This window comes from Astyanax mexicanus, chromosome 6 (genome assembly GCF_023375975.1).
Source record: "Astyanax mexicanus isolate ESR-SI-001 chromosome 6, AstMex3_surface, whole genome shotgun sequence".
Lineage (NCBI taxonomy): Eukaryota > Metazoa > Chordata > Actinopteri > Characiformes > Acestrorhamphidae > Astyanax > Astyanax mexicanus.
The window spans coordinates 11,854,859-11,880,037 of NC_064413.1; the positions used below are offsets into that span (position 1 = coordinate 11,854,859).

The 25,179-nt window shown below is 39.5% G+C and overlaps 1 protein-coding gene and 1 long non-coding RNA gene across 2 annotated transcripts in view; one reads left to right on the forward strand and one right to left on the reverse strand.

The window, feature by feature from the left end:
* Positions 1 to 21,867, reverse strand: part of slc6a19b (solute carrier family 6 member 19b) — a 37,118-nt gene extending 15,251 nt beyond the window's left edge. Inside the window, exons 1-5 of the mRNA XM_022686694.2 lie at positions 21,540 to 21,867; positions 6,368 to 6,508; positions 5,660 to 5,797; positions 5,362 to 5,543; positions 1,302 to 1,412 (exon numbers count right to left, since the gene is read on the reverse strand). Coding sequence (XP_022542415.2) covers positions 1,302 to 1,412; positions 5,362 to 5,543; positions 5,660 to 5,797; positions 6,368 to 6,508; positions 21,540 to 21,750 — 783 coding nt within the window. The 5' untranslated portion in view covers positions 21,751 to 21,867. The remainder of the gene's footprint in view (positions 1 to 1,301; positions 1,413 to 5,361; positions 5,544 to 5,659; positions 5,798 to 6,367; positions 6,509 to 21,539) is intronic.
* Positions 21,868 to 23,447: 1,580 nt separating this feature from the next.
* Positions 23,448 to 24,956, forward strand: LOC125802445 (uncharacterized). Its single transcript, XR_007439576.1, has 2 exons — positions 23,448 to 23,971; positions 24,048 to 24,956. It is a non-coding gene; the product is annotated as an uncharacterized LOC125802445 (long non-coding RNA).
* The last annotated feature ends 223 nt before the right edge of the window (positions 24,957 to 25,179 follow it).

A 25,179-nucleotide genomic window follows, 5' to 3' on the forward strand; every position in this document is an offset into this window, starting at 1 on the left:
ATCAACCTTCTAATTTTCTTTCTGTACTATCCCAATCAAATAATACTACTCCCCTAAAGGAAGGGTGGGCTAATGAGCTGGGTGCTGCAATTTCTGATGACATGTGGGAGGAAAGTTTATTCAGTATTCATCGTTGCTCAGTGAACTCCAGGTATAGACTCATACAGTTTAAAGTACTGCACAGATTTAACTTTTCTAAAAACAAACTGAACAAAATTTACACTTCTGTTTCTCCTTTGTGTGATCGTTGTCAAACCTCTGAAGGTCCTTGTCATATATAATTTGGTCCTGCCCTGTTTTACATGACTACTGGGTTGATATCTTCCAGTGGTTCTCAGAAGCTTTCAATTTGGACATTGTCTCAGATTACAAAATTGCTATCTTCGGCTACTTTGACAGCTCAGTTTCTTTTTCATTTGCACAACAGCAAGCTCTACTGGCGGGTATGGTTGCAGCTAAAAAAAATATACTGCTATCATGGAAGTCCCCAGTGGCACAGTGTTTTAAGAGGTGGTTAAATGAGATGTTATTTATCATACAAATGGACAGGTTACACTGCAGCGACTCTAAATCATACAAACAGTTCCAGAGTGTTTGGGGGAGCAGTTCTAAATAACCTAGTTTGATACCAGTCCCACTTTGATAAATAATACTTCATGTGACATGTCACCACAGTCTATTGTCTGTACTTTTTTGTAATGTTTGTAATGTAATGTTTGTAATTTTTTCCCTCTCACTTTTCCTTCCTAATTTTTTTTTCTCTTTTCTATAATTTTGTTTTAGATGCTCTGGTGTCAAAGTATATCTCTTTGCATACTGGTATTGTAGGCATGTGTGCTGTGTTCTTCTGTGATACTTTATAAATAAAGTATACAAAAAATAATTATTAAAAAAAATTATAAAATAACATATAAACTCAACAATCACAGGCATTTTTATGCCCAGAATAATAAAAGTTTCAGTTTCAGTTAGTTTTGGTTCCAAATCATTGAAACAGCTCATCAAAACCTCAACCTATACTTTATATTCAACAATATTTGATTAACTTTACAGGTCCTCACTCATCTTAATTTATTTTACTAAACTGAGTTTATATTATTTGTAGCCTCGCGCTGAATTCAGTTCGAAAGAGCGCTGCGAAAGAGAGAGAGAAAGAGAGAGAGAGAGAGAGAGAGAAAGAAAGAAAGAAAGAATGAGGTCAGCTGACTACCTGAATATACTGAATATAGACATCTTTTCCTGAAGCAGAAGAAGCGATGAACTGTAAATTATCTGTTTATTTGAGATAATTAAACACTTACATCTGGAGTGAAGAGAAACTTGATTCCGCTGATTGAGCCTTTCAGAGTGAGTCCTCTGATCAGGAAGATGGTCAGAACCACGTACGGCAGAGTGGAGGTCACGTACACGGCCTGGAGAGCACGGGTCAGTGTGAATCACAGTGAGATTAAAATACACCTACACACCTACACACTTCCACTGAACTGTTAGATAAATCCATACAAACAGGGCCGCCGCTCTGCATACGCAGACAACGCAGCCAGCGTTAGGCCTCAACCATTTTGCAGTTGCAGGGAGCCAAATTGACTGAGAATGAAATGTGTTGAAATTATGACATTATTAAATTTAAAACCCAATGTGAATTATTTATGATACGCTCATCTTTTTTGTCTTTAAACATTGCATGGGGCACCTACTCTACTACTTAAAAGCGGCACGTTATTATTTTTGTGCATAATATAATGCCCCCACCCCTATTGCCTGAAATGGCACGGCTCGGTTTGCTCTGTTGGTTGTTGCCAGATGTGACATTTTCCAGTCCAATAAATAATCAAAAAATGCATGGAGGCGCTAAATCTTGCGCATGTTTAACCATTTTTAAAGTGTATGTGGCCATTCTATACAAAAACTTGTCCAGTGCAATATTTGTGTAAGTTAAAAACTTAAAATAAAATAAACAAATAGGATGAAAAATCGTAACTTATCTGGCAACCTTAGTCCTAACTAAAGTAGCAACGCTACTTGAGTTTGGCAGGAGACAAGTTCACCGCGCGAAGTTGCTACTAAATGGTAATTCAACTATGAAGCGACGGTTTGAGTCTGGAGCTGAGAAGAAGAAAAAGAAGCAGAAAGATGAGGCCAATGCATCCCTTTCTGGTGAGTAACTTCGATGATAAAGGTTTAAATAGTTACGTTGGCTTTGCTGATTTGGTAGCTTTAAACGCTTAACTAGAAACTAATCTGGGTATTGCAAGGCACGTGGCACGTTTGCAAATAGTAGTAGTGTAGTTTGAAGATTTTTAGTGACTTTAATAAAAAATTAATAAACAGAGTAGCCTACCTATTGACTAATGCCGTCAGTGCACTATCCAAATGGTCTGTATGACAGCAGGATCAGACAGCTCTATAGATTTTGACAGGCTGATATAAATACACCACGAATATAAACGATAATTTCATAACCTTTAAGGCTGGCTTGTGTAAATGACGTGTCCACTGCTTAAAATAGACATGCATCGTTTCATTTATTATTTATACATTATAAATAGTACTCTTGTGCTGTTCTTCACTGTTATTGGCCTTACTTATAACGTTGTAAATATTCACAGTTACATGTGTAATTTTAATAAATAGTAAAATTTTGCGTAAACCTTTTGTGTTTGTGTGTGTGTGTGTGTGTGTTTTTTTTTTTTTTTTTTTTTGGGGGGGGGGGGGGGGGGTGCCTCCCTGACCAGTTATGCTTAGGGCCTCCAAAACCTTAGCAGCGGCCCTGCATACAAACTATATTAATTCAATACAATCTTAAACTGACTGATGCAGATCAGCTTTTACACCTAAACTCATCAAATATCAACACCCAAATAAATATAAACAGTGAAGAATATATCTAGAAGCAGCTGATGTTAGGAAGCTTTCCTTTATCCTGGCTATCTCTCATTGTGAGTTGTAGATGAAACTGTAGTTTATCCTTGCTAGCTCTCACTGTTAGCTGTTGATGAAACTACCTCCACCATGTTTAAAGGCTGTACTTTATCCTTGCTAAATCTCACTATTAGTTGTTGATGAAACTACCTCCACCATGTTTGTAAGCTGTACTTTAGCCTGGCTAGTCTCCATCTTTTGTCGAGGCTGTATTTTGGAGGCATTGCAACTTTATTCAGTAAAAGATTGGTGTTGTGTTCTATTAGAAATAAATTAATTAATTAATTACAAATTTACACAAAATTTTATTCACGTTAATGGGATCACCTTGCTAAGACAAATGGTCAATTAAGAATTAATAACGATGCATTCATATTAACCTTACCATTAAAATCCTGAAAACCTGCTGCTTCATTTAAGTCCTAACCTGGCTTTATTACACCAGTATAAAACATCTGCTTTAATCGTTTACACAGGGCAGTAAACCTGTTCTCAATCCTTTTATGAGCTTACATATCCTTACATAACCTGCTCTACAAAAACAGTACATTAAATTATATTCAGCGCTATTTAAATACCTAGTAGAGAAGTAAGGGTGTGAGGATTATTATTCTTATTTAAATGTACTTTTAAATATTTCTTTAACACTTCTTTAAAAGCCACTGGAGTGAGAGAAGCTCCACAGGTCCAAGCCTGATCATCATCTTTTCGATGAAGTGGAATAATTAAGCTGCATTAAAGGTGTTTGGGATGAGTAATAAAGCTACACTAACCCCCTTTGGGATGATTTGGAGAAATAGTTCTACTGAACATTGTTAAAGAGGAATTGTTGTTGTAAAGCTATAATATATAAATATATACTATAATATATAAATATATTTTTATATAACAATTCAGTACAGGCCAAAAGTTTGGAGACAAACTTATTTTCATGACTATTTACATTGTAGATTCTCACTGGAGGCATCAAAACTATGAATGAACACATGTGGAGTTATGTGTTTAACAAAATAAGGTAAAATAAATGAAAACATGTTTTATATCCTAGTTTCTTCAAAATAGCCCCCCTTTGCATTGATTACTGCTTTGTACACTCTTGGCATCATTCTCTTAATGAGCTTCAAGAGGTCGTCACCTGAAATGGTTTTCAGGTGTGCCTTTTCAGGGTTAATTAGTGGAATTTCTTGCTTTATCAATGGGGTTGGGACCATCAGTTGTGCAGAAGTCAGGTTACAACACAGCCGACAGCCCTATTAAAATTCATATTATGGCAAGAATCAGCTAACTAAAGAAAAACGAGTGGCCATCATTACTTTAAGAAATAAAGGTCAGTCAGTCCGGAAAATTGCAAAAACTTTAAATGTGTCCCCAAGCGCAGTCGCAAAACCATCAAGCGCTACAACGAAACTGTCTTACATGGGGACCGACCCAGGAAAGGAAGACCATGAGTCACCTCTGCTTCTCAGGACAAGTTCATCCGAGTCACCAGCCATAGAAATCGCATGTTAACAGCAGCTCAGATCAGAGACCAGTTGAATGCCACACAGAGTTCTAGCAGCAGACCCCTGGCTTTGTGAGATGCAGAAAACGTGAACAGGTGGATTCCACATGCCTGGATCCCACTGTGAAGCATGGTGGAGGAGGAGCTCTGATGGTGTGGGGATGGTTTGCTGGTGACACTGTTGGAGATTTATTAAAAATTGAAGGCACACTGAACCAGCATGGCTACCACAACATCCTGCAGCGACATGCCATCCCATCTGGTTTGCGTTTAGTTGGACGATTTATTTTTCAACAGGACAATGACCCCAACACACACCTCAAGGCTGTGAAAGGGTTATTTGACCAAGAAGGAGAGTGATGGAGTGCTGCAGCAGATGACCTGACCTCCACAGTCACCAGCCCTGAACCCAATCGAGATGGTTTGGGGTGAGCTGGACCACAGAGTGAAGGCAAAGGGGCCAACAAATGCTAATAAACACCTCTGGGAACTCCTTCAAAACTGTTGGAAACCATTTCAGGTGACCACCTCTTGAAGCTCATTGAGAGAATGCCAAGAGTGTACAAAGCAGTAATCAGAGCAAAGGGTGGCTGTTTTGAAGAAACTAGAATATAAAACATGTTTTCAGTTATTTCATCTTTTTTGTTACATAAAACTCCACATGTGTTCATTCAAAGTTTTGAAGCTTTCAGTGAGAATCTTCAATGTAAATAGTCATGAAAATAAAGAAAATGCATTGGATGAGAAGGTGTGTCCAAACTTTTGGCCTGTACTGTTAAGGTAAGTCATAGTAATGAAGCTTAATCAACATGACTGGACTAAGCTAAAATAATGAGCTCTCTCTGAAGGCGATTGGGATGAGCTGGAGTAATGAAGCTGCACATAATTTTTAGATGAATCAGAGAACCAGCACCCTAATGCTTTTTTATGAGCCAAACCTTCCCAGTGGTCTCTATTCCACGGATACAGCAGACGTACAGCACAGCCCACGCTGAGATCAGACACAGCACCATCCACCACTGCAGACCCCCGGGCTCATCTATGGCTGAGGTGATGTTCAGGGTATTCCTATACCAGAAATAATCCACAGGAGAGCTGCTCTCACACTCCCACTCCAAACCTGAGCCCAGGACGCAACAGATCATCCTGAGTAAACCGGCTAAAAATCATTATACAGTAAACTCGCAGAACCAGTATGCAAAAGGGGTACAGTGCCGTGGTCTGGGGTTGGTCTACCTGTTCTATTGACGTTGACGGGGCACTGACTCCAAGGCAGTGGCTCCTGGAACGAGTTAAAAAAGTACCACAGTACCCATGCGATGATGGTGTTGTAGTACAAACTGACTAACAAGGACACACACATGGACGCAATGCCTGTAGAGAGAAAACAGTGTACTATAGTTCAGAAAAATAAACCTGTATTTAATTCTATAACCTGCAGTGTCATTAATACAGAGACTGTGTGACAACTTACTTAATGTGAGTGAACTACAAACCAATTTATTGGGTTTGTTGTAATGTTATATACAGATCATTACAGGTAGACACTCTTGCTGACCACTAGTTTCATGTTTATTTGGGTGTGTTGTAATATTATATACAGTTAATTACAGGTAGACACTCTTGCTGACCACTAATTTCATGTTTATTTTGGTGTGTTTTAATGTTATACACAGTTAATTACAGGTAGACTCTCACTGACCCTTAATTCTATGTATATTTGTGTTAACTGTAATGTTATATATAATTAATTACAGGTACACCTTTTTCCTGACCCTTAATTTCATGTGTATTTGTGTTTATTCTAATAAAGAGTTCATTTTAGGCAGACACTTCCACTGAGCTCTGACTTTATGTTTACTTGGGTTTAACTCACTCATGTTTAGCAGGCTGAATAGGTTCAGTAAGTACAGCATGTTAGTGGAGTTTGGTACTTCCACTCACCGACTCCGAGCATGTAGGGGTTAATGGAACTCCACACCCCAATGCTACCTCTCCTCAGCCGCTGTCCGATTGCAAACTCCAGGTGAAGTAGAGGGATTCCCTCCAGCACCAGCAGGATCAGGAACGGGATCATGAATGCTCCTGAAGAGGACGAGAGGACGGGATACTCAGTAATCACCATTAAAACATTTACATAAATGTCTGACTACTAGTAACTGTAGGAACAGTATATATATTAATAAGAGACCTTTTTAAAGTTATACAAAAATAAACATATGTTTATAAATAGCAAAATCAGAGTGGTCTCATATATACATGAGATCACTTCAGTTTTTGAATTAGTATCTCTGATTTAGCTATTTATAGGTATATGTTTGAGTAAAATTAACATTGTTTTATTCTATAACCTACGAACATAATTTTTCCCAAATTCCACATAAACATATTGACATTTAGAGCATTTATTTGCAGAAAATGTAAAATAACAAAAAAGATAAAATAGAAAAGAGAAGCTTTCAGACCTCAAATAATGCAAAGAAAACAAGTTCATATTTATGAAGTTTTTGGTGGAATAAACCTGGTTTTTAATCACAGTTTTCATGCATCTTAGCATGTTTTACTTCACCAGCATTACACACTTTATGCCACTCCTAGTGAAAAAAGTTAAGCAGTTCAGTTTGGTTTGATGGCTTGTGATCATCCATCTTCCTCTTGATTATATTCCAGAGGTTTTTAATTTGGTAAAATCAAATCACCACTTCCTGTTTCCATGGGGTATAAATATGGCGTTACACAGAGCCCTTTTTTTCTTACTCACTCTTAAACATGGGAAAGACAAGAGAACACACTATTCAAGTAAGGCAGATGTGTGTCGACCTTCATAAATCAAGCAACGGCTACAAGAAAATAGCCACTAATCTGCAGATGCTCTTATCTACAGTCAGATCATCATCAAAATGTTTAAAACAGTGACAAACAAGCCTGGAAGACAAGGCAAGTGTATCTTGCCACCACACAGTGAGAAGGATGGTAAGGGAAGTAAAAAGTTCTCTAAAGCTCACTGTAAGAGAATTGAATTCTTGGGGTTATGAGGTCTCCCAAACAACCATCAGACACTATCTACATGCCAACAAGCTGTTTGGGAGGCATGCTGAAAGGAGAAAGCCTTCTCTGAGTTATAATCATAAGAGTAAACAGGTGGAGTTTGATAAGCGGTACTGGTATTTTAACTGGGACCGTGTGCTTTCGTCAGATGAGACAAAGATAAAGCAACAAACACTCTTAGTGGGTCTGGCGTAACACTAAGAATGAATACACAGAAAAACACCTCATGCACACTGTTAAGTACAGAGGAGGATCGGTGATGCTTGTTTCCTTGTAAGGATACATGGGATCATGAACTCTTGGAAATCTCAGGACATTTTGAATCAGAATCGGGTGGCCTCTGCCTGAAAGCTGAAGATGGGTCATCACTGGGTCTTTCAGCAAGATAATGATCCTAAACATGCAGCCAAATCTATTCATAACTGGTTCACAAGCCACAAAATCAACTACACCATCTCATGGAGCCTGGGAGACATCACGTATCTATCCTCTCATTCTTGATGAAGAGAAGGCTATGGAGGAATATGTTAGTGAGGCGCTCGCACAGGGTTTCATTCCCCCATCTAAATCTCCAGTTGTTTCCGGTTTCTTCTTTGTTAAGAAGTAGGATGGGGGTTTGAGACCCTGCATTGATTATCGAGGTCTGAACGACATTACCAAAAAATTTGCCTTCCCGCTTCCATTAATTCCGTCTGCTCTAGAGCAATTACGTAAGGCCTCATATTTCACTAAGCTCGATCTCCGTAGTGCGTATAATCTAATCCGCATTAGAGAAGGTGATTAGTGGAAGACAGCATTTTCTACCAACAATGGCCACTATGAGTACCTGGTCATGAGTTAAGGCCTCGCTAACGCCCCCGCTGTCTTCCAATCTTTTATGAACAACATTTTCCGTGATTTAATTGGCCATTATGTTTTCTTATTTATAGACGACATCTTGATTTACTCTCCCGACCTTTCCATGCACATCCTACAGGTCCGTCAGGTACTCCAACGTTTACGCGACCATAATCTCTTTGCTAAAGCCGAGAAATGTAAGTTCCATTTGCAAAGGGTCACATTTCTCGGCTATGTTAGAAGTGTTAAGGGCGTCCTTATGGATGATGACAAGGTTGCAGCTGTAACCAGCTGGCTAGTGCCCCAAAACATTAAAGAGCTCCAGCATTTTCTTGGATTTGCTCATTTCTATAGACGGTTTATCCATAATTTTAGCAGCATCGCCGCTCCTCTCACTGCACTCACTAAAGGCACCACTTAAACCCTTAAATGGTCTCCCGAAGCTGAACGCTCTTTTAGCAATCTAAAAGCAGTCTTTACGTCAGCTCCCATCCTTAAACATCCCAATCCCGAGCTTTCCTTCGTAGTGGAGGTGGATGCCTCCAAGTCTGGAGTAGACGCAGTCCTTTCACAGCGTAGTGGGTCGCCACCCAAACTGTTTCCCATAGCCTTCTTCTCGCGCAAGCTCTCTCCTGCGGAGCGTTATTATGGGATAGTGGATAGGGAGCTTCTAGCTGTCAAGTTAGCTCTCGAAGAATGGCGTCATTGGCTGGAAGGGTCCGCCCATCCGTTCACTGGGCTTATGGATCACAAGAATTTGGAATATCTCCGCACCGCTGAACGCCTAAATCCACGACAAGCCCGTTGGTCACTATTTTTCTCACGATTTAATTTCTCGATCTCGTCCCATCCAGCTAATCGCAACACCAAGGCTGATGTGCTGTCCAGGGTCTTCTGCACTTCGGACAGCGCATCTCACTCTCATGAAGCAGAGCGTATTCTTCCTCCCTCTATGCAGATCACAGCTATTCAATGGGAGTTAGATGATCAAATTCACCTGAATAATGCCAATTAACAAGACTCTGAGGATTGTCCTCCGGATAAAACTTTTGCTCCGGTACAGTTTTGAGACAGGTTGATAACCTGGGCTCACTCTGCATTAACCTCAGGTCATCCTGGTGTTACACGCACATTGCAGCTTCTCTCGGACCGCTATTGGTGGGATACCATGTTTACACTTTTGTTACCTCCTGCTCCATCTGTGCGCAATGCAAAACAACCAAAACCCTTCCAGCCGGTAAGCTACTTCCTCTCCCAGTGCCTGAGCGACCCTGGTCACATGTTGCTGTTACTGACCTGCCTGTATCTGAAGGTTACACTACTATCCTTACTGTAGTAGATCATTTCTCTAAAGGAGTTAAATGTATTCCATTTTCTGCTTTGCCTACTGTCTTTCAAACTGCTCAGGCTCTTTTTGCACATGCCTTTAGACATTATGGTATTCCAGAAGACATCCTATCTGATCGTGGCCCACAGTTTACTTCCCGTGTTTGGAAAGCCTTTTTTGAACATTTAGGAGTACATGTTAGTTTCACATCTGGTTTTACATGTAACGGTCAATGTGAGAGGGTTAATCAGGAGTTCGGGAAATTCCTTCGCACTTACTGCTTTAAACACCCCACAGACTGGTCTCAATATCTCATTTGGGCTGGAATAGCACAAAACTCTCTGGTTAACTCCACTTCTGGTCTCACCCCCTTTCAGTGTGTTCTGGGTTTTCAGCCTCCTCTTGCTCCATGGACAGCTGTGTCTTCCGATGTTATGGCTGTAGATGATTGGATGAAGCGCAGCGAGCAGGTGTACTGTCATGTCTGGTGCTGAAAGCGCTCCTGTATCTCCCACACCCAGCTCTGTCTGCAATTTCCAAGCTTCCATTTACAATACCCAAAACGCACCACACGTCACGCTTCACCCCATCACATGACACACCACATGACACCTCTAGGAAGTCCTGAGTACTGATTTCCCTCACTATTTAAGGGCCGCGCTCACGCACACACCTCGCCGAGTATCTGTTTGGTTTATCCTGCAATACAAAGCGTTTCTTTCTCGTTGTTTTCCATGTATGATCCTGTTTTTGTGTTTTTGCGACTTAGATTTTTGCCTGCTCCCTATGGATTGGATTCTCATGTATGACCTGAACTGTTTATACTACTTTGATTTTTGCCTGATCCTTGCCACTGCCTGCCTGTGTATGAACTCTGGACTCTCTCCCATTTATGGTATGGTTTCTCTCTGCTGCTTCTCACTGGTTCTGAACCTTTTTGCTTTGACTACCCTTGTAACACCTGATCAATTTAATACAACTTGTTACTTGTATCCGCACCAGTCTGGTTCCTGTCTGGCACTGACAGGTATGTACTTACTTTCTCCTTTTACTCTCTGTAAGAAGTCCACATAAGTCAACTTTCATGCATCCTCAATAATAAAGGAGGAACAAGAACTCATCCAGGTATTTGTAATGAACTTGGCTAACTGCAAACTTCTGAATGGAACAGTACAGCGAATGATGAAGTCTGCAGAATCCACAAGAACACAAGTGAAAAAGAAGATACAGATTGAGAAATGACCTTTGCAAAGTCTTGTATGTAATTCCTGATTATTTTTGTCTGAGACTAGATTTTGTTTATATCTATTTGTCTAATAGTTCCTGATCTTATGGACTGTTTTTTTTTTCATTGTGTGCCCTCTGTTTTTTTGCACTCTGCATTTTTGCATTCTGACCATTAAACCAGCACTTGGATCATAAAATCTGGTATGCTGGGGCTGTTGTGGCAGGCTCTCACTTGCTGGCAATTGTTTAAATTTACTCTTCTCTGAATAAGTAGTGGTTAGCTAGTCATATTAAAATATAACATACATTACAAAACTAATAAATATGGAGTGAATAAAGAACTATCAATCATGTTAATGTTTCTCAATTAGTAAATAGTATTGAGAAAGGTTTTACCCTATTTCTTTTAGTGTGTCACAACTGATGTATTTATGTAATCTTTATTCAATATATGGAGTGAAACCTACCCAAACAAACCGAGTGCAAATTGTTACCTCACATTTTTTGAGTATATTATGTAGGCGTTTTTTTTTACAGTGTAGACCGCATGAATCCAATATAATATATATTTTATCTGTTGAAATTCATTTCATTCATTAATATTCATACATTCCTGCATTTCAGACCTGCTACGCATTCCAATCACAGCTGGGAAAAAGTTTAGACCAAATAATAAGATAAAAAGCTAAATTATGATGTAATTTAAATCAAGTAAAGCAGAGTCTAAAGGCTGAGGTTATAAAGAGTATAGATGAGCAGAGGATTTCCAATTTGTAAAAAATGTGGGAGAAAATAATTGAATTGTATAAAAAGAATGGTCTTTACAGAATGCTTGGAAGGGATTTGCATAGTTCTCCCTCTACAGCCCATAATATCTTTAAACCATTTAGTGCATGCAGATGAATTTTAGTGTGAGGGTAAGAGCACATGTTATATTCACCATGTCCTTTATCACCAACAAGCTCTACAATACAGAGTTACTATATTCACTAATACCACTTACAACTTTACTGTACACAACACAAGCCTTATATTCACCATCACCATTTCATCTTCTTCACCAGTTATACATTACTAACCCTGTAGAACAGTAACAATAATAACAATAATCATATACACCCCTGACCTGCACGTGAGAGTCATTGTAAGATAAGATGGGATCAGCGAAGATGAGATAATATAACTTTTATTGATGTTTAAGAAAAAAGAGAAGTCAAGTATAATGTTTAGGAGGAGTAAGATACACTGTACACACCATGGACTAGATCTTTGGTGTTTCTGCCAAAGAGAGTAAAACCTACAGTGGTCACTGAAATAACTTAAAACCAGCAGAAATAATAATACATACAGAGAATACAGAAAATTAACTAATGATTTTTAATGATTTTTAAATTGTGATTTAACAGAATCTTTAAAAAAACACAAAGTAATAAAACTGACCTGGACAAAGAAAATTCTAAAATCCCAAGGCTATATTGAAAATAATAATATATAGGAGTGGCACAAGTAGTCATTTTATTAGTCGAATACTAAAAAGTTAAAAGTATTTGACTACTCGCGTTGTCCAGAGCTAAAGCAAAATGAAACTCCAGAGGTGTAACATTTATTTTATTATTACTTTAATAGGCAAAAGCAGACAAGACATCGGAGCAATAGGAAAAGTTAAAAATATTAATTTAGAAACAACATTACTAATGTTTTAGGAGTTCAGAAATTAATATTTGGTGGAATAACCCTGATTTTAAATCACAGCTTTCATGAGTCTTGGCATGTTCTCCACCAGTCTTTCACACTGCTTTTTGGTGACCTCATGCCGCTCCTGACATAAAATCAAGAAGTTTTGTTTTATTTGATGGCTTGTGACCATCCATCCTCCTCTTGATTATAGGCATTCTGGGAATTGTGGTGCTAAAGCAGCATTCAATTGAAAGTGTAAAGTCTGTGATTAATAGTACAGAGTCTGTATCAGGCATGACTGAAAGTTGCTATTTTTATTTTGTAGTGCTGTTTGATGCTGATTGACAGCAGCAACAAACGTGTTGAATCATATTTTCAATTACAGCTACATACTGAAAATAAACAGAGTAGAACTTCACAGTACCTTTCTTTGCGCCCTTTATATTTAAACATGGAATATACATGATGGGTACATTAAAATGCTCTTTCTTGTACAGGCAACAAACATGCTTTCTGCTCTGTATCTTTATGAATCCCCAGTGCAAGATGCCCATAGATCGGTAGAGAGTAACATATCTTTATCTCAGTGCAAATAGTACTGCAGGGTGACTGTGCTCCACATGGTATTGTTGGAGGAGATTGTTTAGCTTGGCTCTATCTCTCTCTTTACCTCTCTCTGCCTCACTCTACCTTCAGTCTCGTTCTGTCACATGATCAAAGTCTGCAGTGTGAAGAGCTCCCTCTGTCACATGGGTAATGCAGTTTTAGTTTACTGTTATTCACAATATATCACAGCTCTTTCAATGTGTTTACTGTAAAAACTTGTGATACGATTTATCTTAAATCTCTTAACAGCATGGCTAAGAGCTAGCATGAGGTAGTATAGGGGATAATAAAGTTGCCCACTGCACTATAAGTACTCTGGAGATGGCGGTCAATCCAGTATATTTGGGGACATAAGAACCTGACCTTCTCAGATGATCTTTTAGAAATGAATTCAGTTAAATCCCCCTCAGAAAACGTGAGTGTAGAGCACGGCCCAGAAAAACACTGTGTGCTTGGAGGGATATGTTATATGTACAGCAGGCGGGGGATAGGGGGGAGGGGGGGTTGGGGGGATCTTTTGTCCTTCCCCTTTAGGAGATCCTGATTCCACACTCTAATCGGACTCGCCGTGACCCTCAGAGTACCTGCCTGACTACAGCATGGCTTAGCACAGCCAGTATATTCTGCAGCTGGGTTTATCTCACTTTCAGGAGCATGTGAGCACTGCAGAGTGCTTTATTCAGGCATGTTTAAACAGGTGATAAAAGCTGATTCAGTTAAGTAAGTACATTAGGTGTTCAAAGATTAAACAGAACATTTTCACGTGTGGAGAACTTTACAGTCTCCGACATAGCGACGCTTTTCAGCCCTGTGCCAGCTCCACAAAAGTTCTGACCAGTCCTGCAGTCTGTCAGCAGGTTCTGCACAGGGTTGTACAGGTGATGTACAATGCTGATATGAGTAAAGACTGTGCCTGATACTGCCATTACAGACTTCCACTGTGTTTAATTTATTTCATTAGAAATAAATTAGATTTTTCTAAAGGAATTTAAAAAATAATAAATAAAAATAAATAAAAAATAATAAAAAATTGGGCATCAAAAGTGAGTACACCTCTCACAATGTCCAAATTGTTCCAAAGTATCAATATTTTAAGTTACATCCTGACAGAGTTCTTTGCCGTGAGGTGCCATGTTAACTTTCCTATTTACACGTGAGATGTTGTAAGCCTAACAAGTCACTTGACACCAGTGAGAGACAACAACATAATTGGGCAAAATGTGGACATGTTTACTGTGAGGTGTAGTCACACGTGTTGCAGATATTTAGATTTTAATATCTGTGTGTTTTATTATTTTCAGAAGACAGTGAGTCTATACTGCTATACAAGCTATACACTGACAACTCTAAGCTTTGTCCAAGTTTCAAGGAAGAATATAGTAAAAAAAAATGCATAAATGTGAGGGGATATTAGACATGGGAATACTTTAAATTCATGACATCCAAAGCTAAAAGTGTGCATACACCAATTGTAATCAAATATATTGTTTCCTTATACTGAATAGCTCTATTGTTTTTTAGGGGGGGAATTCTATCCAGTTCTATTCATATATTCAACACTGTAAAGTAAGTGACTGCAGGACGTGTGCCCGGCTGCATGCGATTGGGTGCAGGACTTTCCAGGAGTTTGAGTTGTGGATGAGTTAATACATGAGGAGGAATCACACTCTCTTTGACCCTTACACACTAGTTAACCTTAAACACAGACTGAAGTAAAACACTGACAGAAGCTGCTGCTGCTGCGAGAGTTAATCTCACTGAGAGAGTGTGAACCTGAAACCAGGTTAGACATTAATGAAGATCATTCAACCTAAAACATACTAATGTGGAGGCAGGTAGTATATCTTTATATTGTACTAAAATGTCTGAAGACACTTAAAATACTAGTGCATCTGAACAAAATAGAATCATTAATTAAGTTCAAAATGTGAAACCTGTATATTGTATAGATGTATTCCACACAGAGTGATCTATTTTAAGCCTTTTCTTTATTTTATTGTTGATGATTATGGCTTACAGCCAATGAAAACTCAAAAATCAGTGTCTCAGAACATTAGAATATTATATAAGACCAATTGATACTTTTGGCAGTGTGGGCAGTGTGCCAAGTCCTGCTAGAAAATGAAATTCGCATCTCCATAAAAGTTGTCAGCATAGGGAAGCATGAAGCGCTGTAAGATTTTACGGGAAAACTCTTTTTTTGCACTGACTTTGGACTTGATGTAACACAGTGGATCAACACCAGCAGATGACATCACATCTCTCCAAACCATCACTGATTATGGAAACTTCACACTGGACCTCAAGCAGTTTTTACTCTGTGCCTCTCCACTCTTGGTCCCATCTATTTATCCAACCATTGTCAATACCCGCTTTATTTGTTAGGGTCATGGGGGGGGCTGGAGCCTATCCCAGCCGGCATCAGGCAGAAGGCGGTATACACCCTGGACAGGCCACCAATCCATCACAAACAACCACATTCACTCCCACACTCACACCTAGTGGGCAATTTCAACCAATACCCAATTTGCCTGAATATGCCGTCAGGAGGAAACACACGGAGGAAACTCATACAAACACGAGGACGTGTAAACTCCACACCGAAAGACCTGGGCAACCCCACGCAGGCAAAATATGACAAAATATATGCGACAATATGAATATCTAATTCATATAAACTTTTTTAAAGCCATATTTTGTCAATGAAGTGCTTACGCTGTGGCTTTAAGACACATATGATTTGTTGAGGCGGGTTGTGACCTGAGCACAGGCCTAGCATGTGCTTAGAGCTTCTACACACACATAGTGTGACAGAGACTGCATAAAATGCTGTTATTAAGGGTAGATAATACATTAACCGCATTTTATGTAAAATAAAGTGGATTCCATACATTGAGAACTGCCTGTTCAATGTTAACTGTAGATGGAATATCTTTTTTCAGTAGGAGATATTAGTTCCAAAGTTTTCAGGCTGAAAGATGACCCCTGGTGGAGTGCTCATGGGCTCCAAATTCTATATAAGTATATTTTTTGTTCTTATCACATTTTGACCACTAAATCTTTAAGTATGTTCTAAAAAACTGTAAAGGCTTTATAGTAACAGTACTTCATGAAACTGCCTGTAGTTCATATTCTGCTAGTTCAAATTAGGCCTCAGTGTTTAGCTGTGCAATTTCAGGTGAAAAATGTATAATAGAGTCTGGATAATAGATTATAGAGTTTGCAGAACTATTTTACAGTGGCACATGAAATCATCCCATAATATAGAACTATTGCAAAAACAACATTTGACTGGTTGGAGAACAGTATGCTGAGTGGATGCTAATTCTAATACACACACTAAAGAAGTCAGGAACACAATCACTCACTATAAATTCGTCCAGAGTGTCTGATTATATAAACAGTCACAACAAATAAAGAGATTTTACTTCTGTATTAATCTGCAGCACATCATATCTAAACTAGGATCAATGCAGATTGGATGATTTTCAGCATTAAAAGACTCTGATCAGTTCAGGGGTGAATAAACCCAATCAGAGCTCTCCTATAATACAATAAAACTGCCTGTGTTAATAGTATCAGTTTACATGTGTGAAATTAATGATTCTTCACATTCCTGCCATCTGCCAGTACAGAGACAGTGTAATAGATCAGCTTTCTGATTAATCTTTACTGATTTAACAGTCTGACACTCAGCATGTTCCACTGTACAGACCTTCAGGCCCAAAGGAAAAACAAACACCCACAAAAACACCCTGCTAAACTTTAGTAATCTATAACTGAGCACGGAAATCAGGTTACGGTGGACTGGAATGTGAATAGTTTCACACCATGGAGATTAACAATCCAGTTTCTGAAACACACATTCTCAGTGTAACACATATTTATATATGCTTTTTTTACTGCAGAAAGTGTGAACCCAAGATATTTAATGCTGTGTTTACGCAAACTTATTTGATCTATTAATAACAGTTACAATCACAAATAACAAGTGATAAAGTATTTCAGGTGTTATTTCTTCTGAAAATGCAGTAAAAAGATCTGTAATACTGATTAGTCTGAGCACTATACCCTGCCCAGCCAGCATGTTCAGGTGGGCTCCACATGGGATTGGCTCTCCAGTGTGCAACTGCATGGGCTTTGTTTGGGCACTGCTTGGGCAACCCATGAAACTGGCTATAAACTAACTGAATTTCACATGGGCTATCCCAGGTGGGTTTTTTGTGGGCTATCTGATGGGTTTTGGCTGGGTTTCACATGGGAAAACATTTAGTGTGATTGGGCTTTGATTAGGCAAGCCCAGTTGAGTCTTTAGTGGTCTTTGGCGTAGGCTGTGTTTGGGCACTACTTGGGCTAACTGCAGGGCTGGACTGGGAAAAAATTGGCTCTGGCCCCTCATAATTAGCGGAGCAATATCGACTTGTAATTTATGTATGTATGTATCAACATATTAAATATAAGAAATTTAGTGTAGTGCTGGGTGGTATACCGGTTCATGTGGTGTACCGTTGCTCAATATTGAACCGTAGCACAGCAACCAAGAAACATGCTGTGTGTTCAAATACTGTCACTCTAACTCGCTGTTCCCAGCTGCCAGAAAGAAGGGAATTTTGGCTGATTTTAATACTGGTTCTAATGGCTTAAATTGTTTATTAAAATATTTAGTTTTGTAAAGAAAACTTTCTACATTCTACAATTCTACAATTTACATTCTTTAACTGTTTTTCTGCGAATAATATTTTGATTACCTCATATATTTTGTGGGGCAAAGTAAAGCCAAAACTAATCAAAGCCTTAATTTAAAGCCTTATTGTTTTATATTATATGAACTCCAAACAGAAGAGTAAGTCACAGCCTATATAAATGCCCAGTCATGCAAAAATATATAAATAAATAATAATAAAAATACAGTGATATACTGTGAAACCGCCAAGATCTAAAAAAAATACCAAGATGTGCATTTTTGGTCATACTGCCCAAAACTAGTTTAGTGTCTATTATTAACTTTACCATTTTTGTCTGCTCTGTGTAATTCGATTGATTTTTTTATCCTTTTTATCATGTCTAATATGTATTTTCTGAATTTCTCTGATATAACAGCTCAATTCTAATTCTTCAGGTTAAAGGTGCTTCCTCTTTTAAACAGCTATAAAATGTATTTGTATCAGACTACAAACACGGCTGCTTTATGTCTAACACTGTTTTAATCTTATTCAGTGTGGGCATACCTTTTGCTAATATTACTTTTATACTTTTTTTTACATCTATTTTAGTCATGCTTGAATTGCAAAGCAATTAAAATCTGTTATTTCACTTGTTTGAGTGCTGTTTAAAACATGTTGAACCACAGCATACAGGCTACAAATTCAAACTACTATGCAGCCTTTCAACACAGCTTTAACCTAAATATCTAAAATGCTATGATGTAGCCTAAAAAGGACGCTGCTGCTCATCCAACCCTTCTCAGTCTTGACCGTTTGCTATTTTATCAGGATAAGGGGGCGTGGCTGCCAATTTTGGGAAGTATGCAAATACCAATTAATATTGATACTAATCAATCGCCATTCCTCATCATTCTCATGTAATAGAGCTAACGTTACCTCCATCACCTCAAAGTCCCTGTGTTATCTTAACGTTACCTCCATCACCTCAAAGTCCCTGTGTTATCTTAACGTTACCTCCATCACCTTAAAGTCCCTGTGTTATCCTATCATCACCTTAAAGTCCCTGTGTTATCCTAACTTTGCTAACGTTACCTCCATCACCTCAAAGTGCCTGTGTAATCCTAACTTTACTAACGTTACCTCCATCACCTCAAAGTTCCTGTGTTATCCTTACTTTACTAACGTTACCTCCATCACCTCAAAAGCCCTGTGTAATTCTATTTTTACTAACGTTACCTCCATCACCTCAAAAGCCCTGTGTCATTCTATTTTTACTAACGTTACCTCCATCACCTCAAAGTCCCTGTGTTATCCTAACTATACAAACGTTACCTCCAACACTTCAAAGTTCCTGTGTTATCCTAAGTTTACTAACGTTACCTCCATCACCTCAAAGTCCCTGTGTTATCCTAACTATACAAACGTTACCTCCAACACTTCAAAGTCCCTGTGTAATCCTAACTATACTAACGTTACCTCTATCACCTCAAAATCCCTGTGTTATCCTAACTATACTAACGTTACCTCCATCACCTCAAAGTTCCTGTGTTATCCTAAGTTTACTAAAGTTACCTCCATCACCTCAAAGTCCCTGTGTTATCCTAACTATACTAACGTTACCTCCATCACCTCAAAGTCCCTGTGTTATCCTAACTATACTAACGTTACCTCCATCACCTCAAAGTCCCTGTGTTATCCTAACTATACTAACGTTACCTCCATCACCTCAAAGTCCCTGTGTTATCCTAACTATACTAACGTTACCTCCATCACCTCAAAGTCCCTGTGTTATCCTAACTATACTAACGTTACCTCCATCACTTCAAAGTCCCTGTGTTATCCTAAGTTTACTAAAGTTACCTCCATCACCTCAAAGTCCCTGTGTTATCCTAACTATACTAACGTTACCTCCATCACCTCAAAGTCCCTGTGTAATCCTAACTATACTAACGTTATCTCCATCACCTCAAAGTTCCTGTGTTATCCTAAGTTTACTAAAGTTACCTCCATCACCTCAAAGTCCCTGTGTTATCCTAACTATACTAACGTTACCTCCATCACCTCAAAGTTCCTGTGCAATCCTAACTATACTAACGTTACCTCCATCACCTCAAAGTGCCTGTGTTATCCTAACTATACTAACGTTACCTCCATCACCTCAAAGTTCCTGTGTTATCCTAACTTTGCTAACGTTACCTCCATCACCTCAAAGTCCCTGTGTTATCCTAACTTTACTAACGTTACCTCCATCACCTCAAAGTGCCTGTGTAATTCTATTTTTACTAACGTTACCTCCATCACCTTAAAGTCCCTGTGTAATCCTAACTATACTAACGTTACCTCCATCACCTCAAAGTGCCTGTGTTATCCTAACTTTACTAACGTTACCTCCATCACCTCAAAGTGCCTGTGTTATCCTAACTATACTAACCTTACCTCCATCACCTCAAAGTCACTGTGTAATCCTAACAATACTAACGTTACCTCCATCACCTCAAAGTGCCTGTGTTATCCTAACTATACTAACGTTACCTCCATCACCTCAAAGTGCCTGTGTTATCCTAACTATACTAACGTTACCTCCATCACCTCAAAGTGCCTGTTATTCTAACTATACTAACGTTACCTCCATCACCTCAAAGTCCCTGTGTTATCCTAACTTTACTAACGTTACCTCCATCACCTCAAAGTCCCTGTGTAATCCTAACTTTACTAATGTTACCTCCATCACCTCAAAGTCCCTGTGTTATCCTTACTTTACTAACGTTACCTCCATCACCTCAAAAGCCCTGTGTAATTCTATTTTTACTAACGTTACCTCCATCACCTTAAAGTCCCTGTGTTATCCTAACTATACTAACATTACCTCCATCACCTCAAAGTCCCTGTGTAATCCTAACTATACTAACGTTACCTCCATCACCTCAAAGTGCCTGTGTTATCCTAACTTTACTAACGTTACCTCCATCACCTCAAAAGCCCTGTGTAATTCTATTTTTACTAACGTTACCTCCATCACCTCAAAGTCCCTGTGTTATCCTTACTTTACTAACGTTACCTCCATCACCTCAAAAGCCCTGTGTAATTCTATTTTTACTAACACTACCTCCATCACCTCAAAGTCCCTGTGTTATCCTAACTATGCTAACGTTACCTCCAACACTTCAAAGTCCCTGTGTAATCCTAACTATACTAACGTTACCTCCATCACCTCAAAGTTCCTGTGTTATCCTAAGTTTACTAACGTTACCTCCATCACCTCAAAGTCCCTGTGTAATCCTAACTATACTAACGTTACCTCCATCACCTCAAAGTTCCTGTGTTATCCTAAGTTTACTAACGTTACCTCCATCACCTCAAAGTCCCTGTGTAATCCTAACTATACTAACGTTACCTCCATCACCTCAAAGTTCCTGTGTTATCCTAAGTTTACTAACGTTACCTCCATCACCTCAAAGTCCCTGTGTAATCCTAACTTTACTAACGTTACCTCTATCACCTCAAAATCCCTGTGTTATCCTTACTTTACTAACGTTACCTCCATCACCTCAAAAGCCCTGTGTAATTCTATTTTTATAATAAGCTTGGTGCTTATTATATATATATATATTTTATATATTTTTTTGGGGCTCTGTCCTGTGGACAGTCTGAGTCTGGTGGATATTAGCTCTAATTTTTTAGAACTTCTGAAACAAAATTTCCTAAAGAACGAGTGCAATCAGACACTCACCTCCACCGTGGCTCTGGCACAGGTATGGGAACCTCCAGACGTTCCCCAGTCCCACACAGAAGCCAACGCAGGTCAGCATGTACTGGGCTTTGTTGTCCCATTTGGGCCGCTCTCCAGCCTCCTCCACCTCCAGCTTCTCCAGCTGGGCATGGCTCAGCACACGCTGGTCCAGACCCGGGTTCGGCATCTTCAGCCTCGAATTCCAGCCCATTTTCAGAGCTTCTAACACTACAGACCACGCTGTGTGTGCGTGTGTGTGTGAGGCCGGGTGTTTGGGAGAGTAGGTGAGGAAATGGTGAAGTCTGCTGGTGGGTGAGGAGGATATATACAGTGAACTTTACACCCCAACCCGTTCCTTCATCAGCAGAACCGCAGAGTCAGCTAGATGAACCCAACTGCTAGGAAGCAGCTAGGCCTGAGCCAGGGATATGGATGACAGTAATTAATGTCTTACCAGAGATTAAGGCTTATAATCTATCTGTCTCTCTCTCTCTCTCACACACACACACACACACACACTGTCCTGTTTCTAAAGGGTTAATAAATGAAGATGATGATCAGTGATAACTTTAAGGAGAGTCCAACAGTCTGAGAAGGCTGTACTTGACAGTGCGATTTGAATATTCAGAACGTATCTGTTTTTAAAAAAGAATAAACACTTGTATCTTCGTCAGTATCTTCCCTTGCCTAACCCCTTAGCATTGGGTTTAGTCCTTTAACCTAGCGCTGCCTCTTCTCATTACAAAACTACGTCAAACACAGCCACTTATTTTGTTTACAATGAGTAAAAATATCTATAAAAAAAAATCTGAATAAAATAATAAGCAACAAAATTACAAAAATACTTATGTCACAGAAAGTATTTTCCATAAAGTGAATTTTCAACAAGTTTTAAAAAGCAGAAAACAAGCGTCCATACGTCTGCTCTTACCATTTGGAGAACACGCAGGCTAAAGAGCCACAGGAGCACAGGAACACGGGTTCCCACCCGATGTGTTGTTTCTCTGGGTTAGGATGTTCTGGTGTTGGTTTTCCCCCACAGAATGGTGAGAGCAGACATATGAACGTTTGGGTCGGTCTTTAAAATGTAGCTCCTTCAACTAACGCAGCTCTCTCTCTGTGGAAGGTGGAAGGCAATTGAGCATCGTGTCAACGCCACAGCCTACCTGAGTATTGTTGCTGACCATGTCCATCCCATTATGACCACAGTGTACCTGTATCTTCTGATGGATACTTACAGCAGGATAATGTTCCATGTCATAAAGCGTGAATCATCTCAGACTGGTTTCTTGAACACAACAATGAGTTCTGTTCTGTACTGGAGTGACCTCCACAGTCACCAGATCTCAATTCAAAAGAGCAGCTTTGGGATGTGGTGGGACGGGAGATCTGCAGCAACTGTGTGATGCTATCATGTCAATGTATACCAGAATCTCTGAGGAATGTTTCCAGTGCCTTGTTGAATCTGTGCCCGAAGGATTAAGGCAGGTCTGAAAGCAAAAGGGGGTCCCTGTACTAGCAGGGTGTACCTAATAAAGTGGCCGGTGTATATGTCTATGCTGATAATTCTAAACCTACTCCTCTAGAGTTACTTTTCATAGCCTGACTTTTTGGCCTAAATTACAAAATGCTAGTTTAATATTATGTTGAGAACTCCTGTAGAACTTATATATATAAAATAATGTGGAATAATAAAAACATTAACTTCTTTACATGTGAAAGCAATTGGTCTTTTCTTTTTGTTTAGATAAGGCTGGCCTAGTATGTTGAATGGAATTTATAACAGGTGAGGAAGGGCCAGTCTTGCACCCTCAGAATTTGGCTGCAGAGTTTCATGGTAGAAAAACAACATGCAAGGAACACAACACATCATTTTTAGAGAAATTAAGCCTAGCATATGTGGCAGGATGGGTGTTTTTGTCTGGTAATCTTGTAAGCATTTGGGCTAAATAAAGCTCTGTGTTAAAATATTAGTGATTTGCTTACTTTTTCTACTTTAACTGACGTGAGTTGTTTACAAACATCCAGCAAATCTTTCCCTTTTTGTCAGCCGGCTGTGGGTGGTGTAATTCCTGCGGGCCTAATTCTAATATATGGGTTGATTGCCTTTAGTTCATTGGCTGAATAATCTGACCTGGGACTATATGTAGGCCAGGTGGCTGTTACCTGGGACACACCCTCTGTGGTTCCCACCCCCCTTCCTCGGCATGCTGCTGGGCGAGGTCTGCAGTTTGGCGTTTGGTGTGGCTGGGTGAATGCTCTCCTTTTGTCTTGGGAATTTTCACAAGCGTGCGGTAGGCTCAGTTTGTTTTTCGCTGTTTTCTCTGATTAATCCTGGTGCTGAGTGTTTCTCCTGCTCCATTTCAGTGCTGAGGCATTTGTGAGGAGATTGCTCCGGTGGTTTATGCCACGTGCAAAGGTTTCCGTCTGTGGTAGGTTATAATTTCCTTTCACTGACTTTGATGCTATAATAAACCCTCAGTGGGTTAATCTGGTTTATATCTTTAGTGTGAAGCTACGAGAAGTGTTGTGACTTTCCCGCTGTCTGCCGTGGAGAGGTGAAGCCTTGGTGGGTATGGGTGAGCGCCTATGTATATTTTAAATTTAGTTATTTTCTAGTTCTGATGTTACGGGGTGGTCCTAATGTTTTGCAGGAAGCTGGGGTGGTGGAGTACGGGGAGTGTCCAATACAGCTCTACCCGTGTGTGTGTGAGATCACCTGTGTCCCCCTCTTCGCGGAGGCTCCTCCCCCTGCATTAGTGCTATTTTTTTTTTTGTATTTTCTTTTAGGCTTTATGGTTCTTTTCTATTTTTTTTCCTCTGCTTATTATTGTTATATTTTGTGTTAATTGTTTTGTATGTCCAGACTCAGTCCTGGTGTGTGTGCTGCCTCCGGTGAGCTGTAGCGGACTGGTTTGCTTTTTTTTTCTGAACGCGCGCTGCATGTGACTCAGCGCGCTGTGTGTGTGTGTCTGTGTGTGTGTTACTATACTTCCTGGGTCCTGAGTTGCGCGCTGCTGCGGGAGGGAAAGCCTGTATGGTCAGTAAGCGTGATTTATTTATTTTTATGTTGCCGGGCTGTGTATGGTTTAGTTGTGTTGGTATAATTGTTTATTTGAGTTAATTTGTTTGTTTTCTTTTGTGTCTGAACAGGAGCTGGGAGTGGTGACAGGCTGCTGAGGTGTTGAAGTCTAACTGGGTGTGCTTAGTGGTGTTTGTGTGCTGTGTAGTGGGGACTCCTCTCACCTGCAGTTAGCACTGGTCACAGTGTGCTCCAGCCCTGTTCAGGTTTTGTTTTTGATTTTTGGTGTTTGTGTTTCTTTCGTTGTGTCTCTTTTTGTATTTATTTATTGATTTATTGGTTTTGTTTTTTTTGTAATATTTGATATTTATTAAAAGTTATATTTTTAAGTATAACCCTGTCTCAGACCATGTGACTTGAACCTGTGTGACCTTAATTCAATTGGTAGATTAAAACTTGGGTTTTGGGGTCATTCTTTTAATTCCTGGGTTGTCCAGGTGGCGTAGTTGGCTACCAATTTAGTTATTTATTGGGTTCATCCATTTAAGAGCATAAATAACTACCCCCATACCGCACTGTACTTGCCACATTTTGGCGTAGTCGGCAGGGTCACTGACT